The 12338-nt window shown below is 37.4% G+C and overlaps 1 protein-coding gene across 1 annotated transcript; it reads left to right on the top strand.

Moving 5' to 3' along the window:
• Positions 1 to 1673: 1673 nt before the first annotated feature.
• On the top strand, positions 1674 to 12338 carry nr5a1a (nuclear receptor subfamily 5, group A, member 1a). Its single transcript, XM_016248819.1, has 8 exons — positions 1674 to 1720; positions 3200 to 3324; positions 3707 to 3848; positions 4854 to 5338; positions 6402 to 6560; positions 9256 to 9375; positions 9486 to 9630; positions 11851 to 12338. Exons 1-8 carry the CDS (start codon positions 1699 to 1701, stop codon positions 12105 to 12107), a joined length of 1455 nt encoding a protein of 484 aa, XP_016104305.1. The 5' UTR covers positions 1674 to 1698; the 3' UTR covers positions 12108 to 12338.

Here is a 12338-nt window from a genome sequence, read left to right on the forward strand (position 1 = left end):
CCCTACTGCTTCAGTAAATATATTTATACAGTATGTGTCCAAGGCTGCCTATGGAATTGGCCTTGTGACTGTCAAAACGTGCACACGGCATTGTAGTTTATGGACAAAGTAAATCTCTCAAACGGGCACCAACGGGAAAAGAGCACGTTGTAGTTTTAGAAACCCTTCAAGGGCAAGAAATTTCTCAAGAATACCCGACCCCTTTCCAGAAAATCTCAGCTTGCTGTGAATTATATTGTTGAGGCCATTTTTGTGTTTTTACCCCTGCAAAGGACAAAGAGTGACGTGTGCAGCATTTAAGATTGAAGTTCACACACTCTTCATAATAATAATATTTGTGTATATTGCATTTAGAATGTTAATAAGTCGATTATTTAATGTTTTTTTTTCCAAAGTGCTACACTTTGAATAGACATGGCTTAAAGACTGTGACTAGGCCTAAATTCATACAATTGCATAGACTTGCCTTATTGCTTTTATAAAATGGTTTGTACATAATAAAAAAAAGGACACAAACTTCAAGCACATTATAAGCAGACCTGTGTTAGCGCTCAAATGCTAAAGCAATAGATATACTGTTTTAAACGAAGACAAAAGTATTGTGACACTTTATGGTTGTCAAATGTTGGTTGAATTTGTTGATAGTTCATGTGAGGAACTACACCTGTGTAAGCTTGAGCAGAACTAACATCTAATAAAACCACCTTGGGATCAATTGATTAAAAGTTCTTGGGAAAATGGCTCAGAAAGCAAACATTGGAATTATTGACTCCGATATGTCAAGTGGTGTAACCACTAGCGGAAAAGTATACTGAAATATTTTCCTTTCATTTTTTACACAATCGTTAGTTTCAAAGAAGTTCTCAAGGTGAATCGTACTTTTGAGTCACATGAGGTTTTTAAAGTTTGCTCCATTTCACCTTAAAAAAGCGTGCCTTTTCACAATGAATGCATAAATAAATAAATCTAGCGATAACACAATGGACCTCTGTTTTATGGGTTTCTTATATATATTGACAATATGTTAATTTGAATAACATTTTATTTATTTTTGTTAATACTCCTCCCGGACGGAAGAAAGAATAATGAGCCTCACGTGAATTCGCTTTTTTTTAATGTATTTTTGAATCATTCATAAATTCAGACTTTGTCATTCACCCCTACTTTTTGTGAAAGAAGGCTAAAACTGTTTTAAGTCTTGGTGTATGTTGAATACGAGATGCCATCATAATTAGCCTACATCAGCTAATATATGAGATAATCATTAGCTAATATAATCTGATAATATTACTTATTTTAAAACAACGAAGCGAGAGAATTTTTTTTTTATAGAATAACAAAATGTAAGCACTTTTGTTTTTGCATTATAGTAGGATACTTATTAATGTACCAATCCTTAATTGTGTGAATGACACAAACTACTTTTTTTAAAAATTTTTTTTTTTTTTGCGGGTTTGATAATAAAATGCTGCGGCTGCAACGACTGGCTCGCATCATCTTCGTGAGAGCTGTCACATGAGCGCGCGCTATCCAATGAAGACCTCTCCGATACTCTGATCCAGCTCAGAGGAAGACGTTCAGACGCCGAGGAAGACCTCAGACCTGTTAGATCCGCTCCTGAAGTTTCTGGAGGACTGGACGGACCGCGTTCCCTCACTGGAGCTGAATGATAAAGACGCTGTTTGAAGCGGCTCACGCATGCTGGACGCGCAGATTAATGGTAAGCCTCTACACTGGGTTTGGAAAACAATAATTCTGAAGAGAGGCTGTTCCAAAATGCGCTTCATTTAGCATCGTTCTCCTCGTCACACATTTGAAGTTTCAGTTCTAAAGCTGTGAAGCGCAAACTATTTGATGTGGTACAAAACATAGAAATACAAGAAATACAGATAGATTAATACTGATTATCTAATATATATATTTGAACGGCGCAAATACGCTTCTCTAATTTGAATGCATTATATAAAATACATTATTTAAAAGACGGTGAACTATCTGGCAGGCAGTAGGAATTAGCTTGAATTCCGCCTATAACGTGTTTCATTTGATACATGTTTATTTAAATGTTTGTAGTTAAACATGGGATATGAAATATCTTTTATTCACTCATGCATTACAGGTAAGTGGATATAGGCTAAATTGTGGTTAAATGAATATGAAATAAACTGACACTGTCAGTTATTAAAAGGAAAAATCTTCCGTTTATCTGGAAGATAAATCCAGATAAATCCTTGTAACGTTTTCCCGTTAAAATCTGTCTGCCATTTCTTCAAGCTTTTCAAGCCTTTTATCGAGCGTAGCTTTTTGCATCAGGTTGATATTTAAATAGTGTCCTTATTTAAATATACTGCAGTACTTAAATGCAAGCAACAGTCGGTAGTTACCCCAAAACATTAAGAAAACTAATTCGATAAAAAATGTAAATAACGATTAATTCCACCATCTGAATTAATTAAACAATTCGACTATAGTCTGTAGTTTAATTTCCACATAAGAATGGCCATAAGTATTCATCGTGACTATGAATTAATTCATCAGTAAATTATAATTAATAATAATAAAAGTATAATAGAATTAGGGACAATCAAATAATAATAATGGTCATTTTAGTATGAAAACTATGAGTGAACAAAACATCTTATTAGCTCGAGGTGTGTGTGTGTGTGTGTGTGTGTGTGTGTCTCGTGAAGTGGGCGTGGGAGTCAGGCGGTCGGTGGGTGGGTGGTCACGTCCATATAGGAGGATGACAGGAGTCAATATAATCAAATCCATCTTTTCCTCTGCGTGTCCAGATGCACGACAAAACAGATGCATCGAGAGCTCTAGACCTCTAGCATTATTTTCCCATAAACATCCTTTTGATTTGACACTTTTACGCAGTCGTCCTTTTATTTGACCACTGTTCGGGAATACGCTAAGGTATTTTACAGTGCGTGCTTTACTCTATCTGATAAAGTTGTCTTGTGATGTTTAGATCATTATAACATTATACTGTGGCCAGAGTGCACGTGCACAGTTAATTAAGCGGTCTTGATTTTATTTTCTCATTTAATTGTTCAATAATAATTTTCAAAATGAAAACAAAATAATGTGTGTGTATATATATATATATATATATATAATTTTTATTTTTTATTAAAATTTTTTTTTTTTTTTTTACGATCATAGCATCTCTAACAGAAGTGATTTGTTGCCTCAGTCACAGACGCATCTGTGAGCGTGATGGACTTCACAGCAGACGAGGAGCTGGAGGAGTTGTGTCCGGTATGTGGAGATAAGGTGTCCGGATATCATTACGGCCTTCTTACCTGCGAAAGCTGTAAGGTACGATCCAGCTTCTCTTTTGTTATTAACTCAACGTGTCGCATTGGCTTAATAATCATAAATCAAAGAGTTTATTTTACAATGTCCTTGTTACCCATGTTACATTTAGTTAGTAATAACAGCATATACCTAGCACGTGTTGTTAATATTACTCACTACTCAAATGTATAATTGCACTGTAACAAGGACATCTTAAAATAAAATGTAATCCAATATATTTTTGGTTTCATCATGTATGCAAAGACATACTGCACTTGACTGTCAACTCTGGTCTGTTCGTTTAGAACAGTCCAATATGATTACAGGCTGTACTCCTGTTGTTTTTAAACAGTTGACAGAGCCTGCCAGAATATAATCCTTATTATATGCATTATCATGACAGGGTTTTTTCAAGAGGACAGTTCAGAATAACAAGAGATACACATGCACACAGAACCAGGACTGTGGCATTGACAAAACCCAGAGGAAGAGATGCCCCTTCTGTCGCTTCCAGAAGTGCCTCAGCGTCGGCATGAGACTCGAGGGTGAGCCGTGCTTCTTCATTAGAAAACTTACATGTAGAGAAAACAGGAAAGCTTTTGCTGTAAAGGAGCCAAATCAAAATTATAAGCTGTACTGTCATTTATGAAGCCACCCTGAATGTCCTGATCATATTACTGCTGTCTTGAACAGCTGAACCTGAGAGAATGTAATGCTTATTATATGACATTAAATCATGTATTATATGCGTTTATGTTATATTTTGACTCCAGGCTAAGCATAGCTTGTCATTAAAAACATTTTAGTAAAATATAAAATATATCTAGAGAAAAGGGACAACATTTCATCTGATATTTCATTGTCATGATTTAATTAAAATGATTTTTGAAGAATTAATGTCATATTTAATGACACTCATTATGGAGTTTATACCCAGAAGATGAAAAGACTTAAAAAAATATCTAAAATAGCCTTGATTTACTTACAAGTAATAAAAACCATGTGTTTTGATTCATTGGGCCACATCTATACCAGTTAACATCTTGTTAAAAATATATTTTAATGTTTCATCGCCATTTATGAACAAGTACCCAAGCGTATTTTCTTCCAAATCAATTTACTTTATGAACTTTTTACTTTTTTCAAATTTATTTGAAAGTTCCTGGGATGGAAAATATCCTTGTCAGTCTCTTATTTTGCTCTCTGTGCGCGTGATTCCCAGGCCGAGTGCAGAGAAGCACCTGTTTCCGCGCGCGCCTGTGACACATTCCTCACGCGCTGATAAGACTTGCGGATTCATGTTGAGAGTTCACAAAAACCAGGCCGGAAAATGTCCATATGAAGAGAAATATCCATTTGTTTGTGCCCTGACTTACTTAAGCAAAACCGTGCCAAGCATTCCTTGCTTTATTTGGCTTTTTATCCACTGTGCTCCTAAAATAGGCTTACATCGCCAATTGTATTAGACAAACAGCACATCTGCAAAATGTAATTAATATTTGATAAGTTTGATATGCAACCTTTAACACTCTCGCCCTCTTTCCTCCCAGCTGTCCGTGCAGATCGAATGAGAGGGGGAAGGAACAAGTTTGGTCCCATGTACAAGCGGGACCGTGCCCTGAAACAGCAGAAGAGAGCTTTAATCAGAGCCAGCTGCTTTAAAATAGAGGCCAACCCATCCCTCCTGTCCAGCACCCAGATTGAGTACCCGCATCCCGGATCACTCTCAGGTCTCCATCCCCCTTCTCTGTCCTCTCCGGAGTACGACTGCCCCCCTCTCTGCCCCCCGGCCCTGGGTGTTGCGCTGCAGAGCTATGGCTCATTCCCGGCTCAGTACCAATACACTGCTCCCTCTTTACAGAGCAGATCGATTAAAGCTGAATACCCAGACGCGTACTCCAGTTCACCTGACTCCTCTTTAGGGTACCCGTACCCTGACGGCTGCATGCCTGCGTCCCCACACACCAGCCCCATGAACCCTGGCTTGCCCCCGCTGGTGCTAGAGCTGGCCAGCTGTGATCCAGATGAGGAGCAGGTATGAGATATATCATCTGGAGGTAGAAATTAATTAGTTCACATAAAAAGTGAAAAATCTACTTTATTTATTAACCCATAAAAATGACTTTTGTTGGTGCTTTTGTTTTTCAGGTTCATTTAGTCAGATTAAATGACTTGAGATGTTACTAAACTAAGCACAGGTTTGTTTACCTGAAAAATCCCTTTTTCTAGAAATGAGAAATTGAACAATAATTCAAATATTGTGTCTTATAAAAAAGAAAGTCTTTACAAACCTGTATGACATTCTTTTGAATGCAAAAGATGATTTTAAAATACATTGGACCCCACCGACTTACTTTTGCCACTTTTGTCATACAGGTTTGGAATAACTTGAGCAAAGTTTGCCGCAATGTTTATTTTTGGGTGAATATTTCACCCTTTAAAGGGAGGAGAATTCTGGGATTTAAAAGCGTGCACAGTTTGATTCAAACCTTTGGTATTTCTAACATATGTGGTCAAAACAGATCAAAGACAAGTGTAACATTTTACATTTTTATATATTTTAACGAAGTGGATGTTCTATTTTTTAGTTTAATAATATAATATTTTTGTATCACTGACAATAAAAATACTTTGCATTTAAGTTCAACATTTTCTAATACAACAGTACAAAAAAACAATACAACAATACAAGAATCAAAAGTTGTATCTGTTAAGAATATTTAATGGACCTGAGCTAACATGAACTAACAATGAGCAATTACCAAAACATTACCATTACCATTAATAAGTACTTTAACAAATGTATTGGTCATTGATAGTTGATGTTATTTAATGCATTAACTAGCATTAGCTAATAGAACCTTATTGGAAAGTGTTTTCTTTAATATTTCGTATTTTGAGGGTACTAAACAATATTCGCCTCTAAATTTTGCAACATTTATTTCTCTATAAAATAATCCATTAAAAATGTACTGTTTTTCAATTGATGCAGTTTTTAAGTTAAAAGCAGAGCAAATTGATTTAATACCACACACCATTCTGATACATTTATTTCTCAATTTGACTTAGTTGCTCTGTGTTTTGCTTTATGTTTGCAGTTGAGAGGGAAGATCTGTGCATACCTTCACCAGGAGCAAAGTGGGAAGGGGAAACTGGAGAAACCGCGGCCGTTCAGCCTGTTGTGTGTCATGGCGGATCAGACATTATTCTCAATAGTCGAGTGGGCAAGAAGCTGTGTCTTCTTCAAGGAACTAAAGGTACTGCTCTGAGATAAGACAAAGTGTGTGTGTGTGTGCTTATACATGTGGACACATCTCTGATCATCCAAATTATCATTCTGGAGTGTTTTGTCTATTACTATTTTGGAGAAAGTCTGCTATTTTGTCGCCAAACCACGTATCTTACTGAAAGATAACATTTAGGGACGCCAAGACATTCAGATATTGTGAATGTTTTGTTGTAGCATGTTTGTCAAGCAGCTTTAAAAGTAAGATTACATTTTAATGTTTAGATTTTAGTGGTGGTATCGCTGATATGTGTCAAAGTCCAAATTCTTGCTCAATTTCCAAAAAGGTTTGGATGGATGTTAATATCCTGAGAGGAATTTTGGCAAAAAGGCATCAGATGTGAAGTTGGAAGCTCGAATTTGGACACTCAGTTGCTATTCACATCAGGGAGTGTTGCAAATCACAAAAGATTTGTTGTTGCTGTGATTCCGAAACAGATACAGTGTTGACATACATAGAATTTGCTCTCTCAAAGCTCTCACCTCTTATAAATGTCTTAATCATCGGTCTCGACTCATATTAGACGGAATATTCGGTCGATAAATGACTGCATGCTCGAATGAATTCAAGCAAATAATGTAGAATTTCAAACTTTGATTTTGCACATGCACACCTGCATGACCGTCGCATATTTTTCGTACACTTCATTCCATTCTGCAGTCATGGCAACTAGCGTTCTGCGATTGCGAGCATGAAATGTGTCAGAGTTTGAAAACACATGCCAGTGACTGACTCCTGCAGACACAACGCTTTCAGAAACACTTAATTACATTCCGTACCGCAGTATGTTCCGGACTGCTGAAAGGTATCGTGCGATGTGGAAAACTTGCATTTGGATTGAAAAGGGTTTTGTTAAACTCTATTTAGTGCGTGTTTGTGTGCATACTAGGGAGGGTTTGTGAATGAGTCTGACACTTTGTGTCCACAAATGCGAGAGAGGTCAAGTTATCAAAAAGCTGTGGATTAGATGTAGATATACGGTTTGAGTAATTGTGTCTGGGCTGTGGTTGATATATGTAGCGCTACGCTTCTATTAGAGCTTTACTGCTGCCCACTACGTGTCAGAATACTGACACAACGTGGCCTTCAAAATGCAGCGCACTGTACACGGGTGGAGGATTAGTGGGGGAGGAAGACGAGAGACCGATGAAGGATGAGAGGTGAGAAGGTGCGAGAGGTCATCGTTTGACGCTCATAAATACAGCGCATTCGATGTGTGCTCGACGGCTGCTCGTCACAAGGACTCTCATTCCCTCGTTTTATGATGTCTATCCGCTTAGCTGTTCCTCTGCATGCAAGGGTTGTATTTCTTTGGCTTTTAGAGTCAAAGGTGATGTGCTTGAGCGTGTGCCGTGTGCTACGAGTTGAGTAAAACCGCCTGAATGTCACACATTTATTGATGTTTAGGGTTTTTGAGACTTTTTATTGAGAGGAGAAATTCTAACAAGGCTTTGAAATGATGATTATTTAATATTCTTAGATCATATATGAAATACCTTTTGCTTTTCGTGAACAGTCATCGATTTCCTATTCGCAGCTATATGATCTAGTCTGTATACAGTTTCTGAAGCTTTTATGGAAGCCAGGCTTTCTCACATACACTCTCACTCACACACAAGCTCTGAGATCTCAAATCAAACCATTCGCTCGACTCTATTTACAGTCTTCATGTCATTCCAAACCTGACTTTCTTTCTTCTGTGGAGCTCAAAAGAAGATCTTTTGAAACATGTCTCTGTGTTTTGTCCATACAATGAAAGTCAAAGGTATCCAATGATGGACTTTCATTGTATAGACAGAAACACTTTTCTTTCAAAATATCTTCTTTTGCGTTCAACTGTTTTTGTCCATACTGTAGCATGTTCAAAATGTTGTTGTGTTGTGGATAACAATGTGCTTAACATTGCACTTTATTCATTTTTGTGTTACGAACTGTTATTGGATGTTGGAGTTGAATGTGAAAAGAGGCTCCGCCCCCTGTGTGTGTGTAAGGGGAAACAGAGAGAAGGGGGGTCAGAAGAGTGCTGGTTCCAGTGCGCTTCTCTTAAAAGTCGCGGTGTTGTACGGCGTGGGTTGTTAAACACCCCTTTTGCATCAAAACGCCTCGTCTGTGAACGTTACAATACCATGAGAGTCAATGGGGTCCAAAACAACACTGGACCCCATTCATTGTTTTTTTTTTTTTAGAATTATTTCTATGCTATTATAGTATTTGTTAATGTCAAAGTTGTTAGTTTTAGTAATTTTGTTACATGCTTCATTTCAGTTATAGTTGGTACTTCACAATACTTCAACTTTATTTATTTATTTATTTTTATTTGAGCAACATTTCAAATTTTTGTTTGTTTGTTTTTTTAACTTTATGTTTTTCATAGAATATTTGTTTATTCAGCTTTATTTCAATTAACAGAAACACATTTTCATAGTTTTAGTATATAATTTAACAACACTGACCCCATTAAATGTCATTGTATGTACAAAAAAACACAGATTGTGTGTTTCACAGATAAAAGACAGTCACACGGGTTTAGGATGACATGAAGGTGAATAAATGATGACAGCATTTCTGAATGAACTATCCTCTTCCATTACAATATCATGCGTTAAATCAGTATCATGGCCTGATGCTGTAAGCATGTAATAACTCTTAATTTCTCCTGATTTAGGTAGGAGATCAGATGCGACTGCTGCATAACTGCTGGAGTGAGCTGCTGCTTCTCGATCATATCTGCAGACAGGTGCATCATGGGAGAGACAACAGTCTGCTACTCATTACAGGACAGGAGGTGAGTATTTCCAGCCGTCATCAATATAGCACAATAATATCACTACGTAAAAGCTTCATTGTTTGTAGAAAAGCAGAACATGAGTGTAGTGAAGGTGCTGTGTGCTGTAGGTGGATCTGTCGGCCGTGTCTGACGCGGGACCTCCTCTGGCTAGTATGGTGCAGAGAGGACAGGAGCTGGCCAGGAGACTGCAGCTGCTGCAGGTGGACAGAAGAGAGATGGCCTGTCTGAAGTTCCTCTTCCTCTTCAACCCCAGTGAGTACGACTGCATCCTATTCACACACTGCACTACATACTTTTAAGTACATACAGAGACACAATGACAGTCTGCAGAGTGACAGAATGTAATTGAAGAAAAATTATGCAAAACACAAAGGGTTGTGGGAGATATGTAGCCAACAACAGGTGTGATTGCATATTTGAATGCATATTTTATTTTAGTTGTTAGACGTTTTATTCCACTGAATATAAAGTAGGTTTATGTTTTAATGATGAATTTTGTATAGTCATAGACTTTAAAGCAGTGGTTCTCAACTGGTGGGCCTCAGCAAACTTCATGATGTTTAAGATTATTTAAAATATAAACAAGCATTAAAACAAACTGAAGCAACGAAAAGTCAAGACATTTCCTATTTTAATGGAAAAGTCATAAATTAATGAACTCTTATAACCTCATGAGCATTTTTATACATTATATATATATATATATATATATATATTTTTTTTTTAGTTATGCTCCAAAATGTCATCATGTAGAAATGAATAAAATAAAAATAGAATAAAACTATAAATAAAATAAAATGATATAATAAATATAATAAAATAAAAATATTATAATATTATAAAATAATAAATACTCTTATTCTTAGTCCATAATAAAGGGGATCATACCCTTGTCATTATACAAATTGATGTCCTCATTTGTCACAAAACGCGCGCACACACACACACACACACACACACACACAAAAACACACACCTCTACTGGGACTATATGGCTATGTTCAGACTGCCCAAATTCGATTATTTTCTCTCATATATGACTCTGTTTTGTTTTTTTCATAATAACACAACCCACATGAAATCTGTTTTTTTTTTTAGATTCTGATTTGGGCCACTTCCATATGTGATGCTAAATCTACTGAGACTATATGGCTATGTTCAGACTGCCCAAATTCGATTATTTTCTCTCATATATGACTCTGTTTAGTTTTTTTCATAATAACACAACCCACATGAAATCTGTTTTTTTTTTTAGATTCTGATTTGGGCCACTTCCATATGTGATGCTAAATCAGATACAAGTCAGAAGTTTTGCAATGCAAGCTCATTCTGAATGGTCATATCGGATTTCATGCAACTTTTACACCACTTTAGATCAACATTAGTCACAATTCTGCGCTGACGGGAGTCACTCCAAAGAATTTACTTTTGTCAACAGTAGTGTTTCAAAACACTGCTTAGAAAGCTTTGAATAGTTTGCGAATCATTTGTATGCAACCAGAGGTTCGGAGAGCGTATCAAACGTATGAAACCAAATTCACTTGATTTCATTAAACGAGGCTCCGTTACGTCACCACTGTTCCGTTCGTCGCTGGGGTGGGGGGGGTGACCAGTGTCTATGGTTTTTACCTGTTTTATAAACATGTAGGCATTTTTAATGACAAATTTGTGCCGTGTGTGGCGTGAGAGAGCCATGGCTTGTCAACATAGCAACTAAGGGGGGCAGGTCTTTGCGTAGGGTCAATTAAAAGGAAGAGTAGTAGTTAATAGTCTTATATTGACCTGTTTAGCCAAGCCCTCCATAGATCAAACAAAAAAGCAAAGAAAATGAATGAGGACACTTCAAATTTAATGGTATTAGATGCTTAGTTACGACATCTGTTAGATTATACTTTCAATAAAACATTTACAATGGGTTGTAAAGCTGTTTTTATGCATGTTTGGCCTGAGTTTTTAATGCATTCACACAGTTTTGACCAGCAGGCGTCACCAGTGTGAGGTGTTTAGAGTGCTTTGAAACAATAATATTGAATTGATTCAAAGCTTTGAAAAGTTTCATTTCTTATTTCCTTTTTCTCATACTTGTCATCCTCCTTTGCATGCTTCCGCAGAACATCAGTGTTCAACGCTGATTCCCTTTCGAGCGTTTACTCTACATTTGCGAAGCATTCGCAGTGGGAACTCCTCCCCTTCTCTGAATGCTTCGCAATGTCTCATTCCCGCTCTCAGGGAACTGAGGTTATGATAGTAAACGAAGACGTTTCAGTGTCCTCCATGTTTACATCCATATGACAGCTTCCTGCGCGCCATCTTGTTATTGTTCTTTTGAGCACAAGTGTCAGTTCTAGACCGTGATCAGTTCACACTCGAATCTGATACTCGTCACATTTAAAACAATAAAGTGAACATCCAAACTAAAGAAAAAGCAATAGATGGGAATGTAGCCTGTAATGATTTGTCTCTTGTCTGCAGATGTGAAGCTCCTGGAGAACCAGCAGTTTGTGGAGAGCGTTCAGGAGCAGGTGAACAGCGCTCTGCTCGAGTACACGCTCTACTCTTACCCTCAGTGTCTGGACCGCTTCAGTCAGCTCATACTGCGGCTGCCTGAGGTCCGATCGCTCAGCGCGCAGGCCGAGGACTTCCTGTGCTACAAGCACCTGTGCGGAGAAGTGCCGTGCAACAATCTGCTCATAGAAATGCTTCACGCCAAGAGGTCTACCGCCGTGTGAAAGGGACACTGCTTTGAGTTTCAGCCACATGCGCAAAATGAATGGTGAACAGATTTCAGGCAATTCTTTCTTACCTTATGTGATGAATGTACAGAATTTTCTCATTTGTATTCTTTTAAAATCATTTAAGCATGACAATCATTGGTGGACGTGGAGATGTTTTTTTCTTCGTGCTGTTATTCTCTAGGCCAGGGATCCTCAAATCTGGCCCAAGAGATCCACTTTACTGCT

Source organism: Sinocyclocheilus grahami, unplaced genomic scaffold (assembly GCF_001515645.1).
Source record: "Sinocyclocheilus grahami isolate Dianchi unplaced genomic scaffold, SAMN03320097.WGS_v1.1 scaffold892.1, whole genome shotgun sequence".
Taxonomy (NCBI): domain Eukaryota; kingdom Metazoa; phylum Chordata; class Actinopteri; order Cypriniformes; family Cyprinidae; genus Sinocyclocheilus; species Sinocyclocheilus grahami.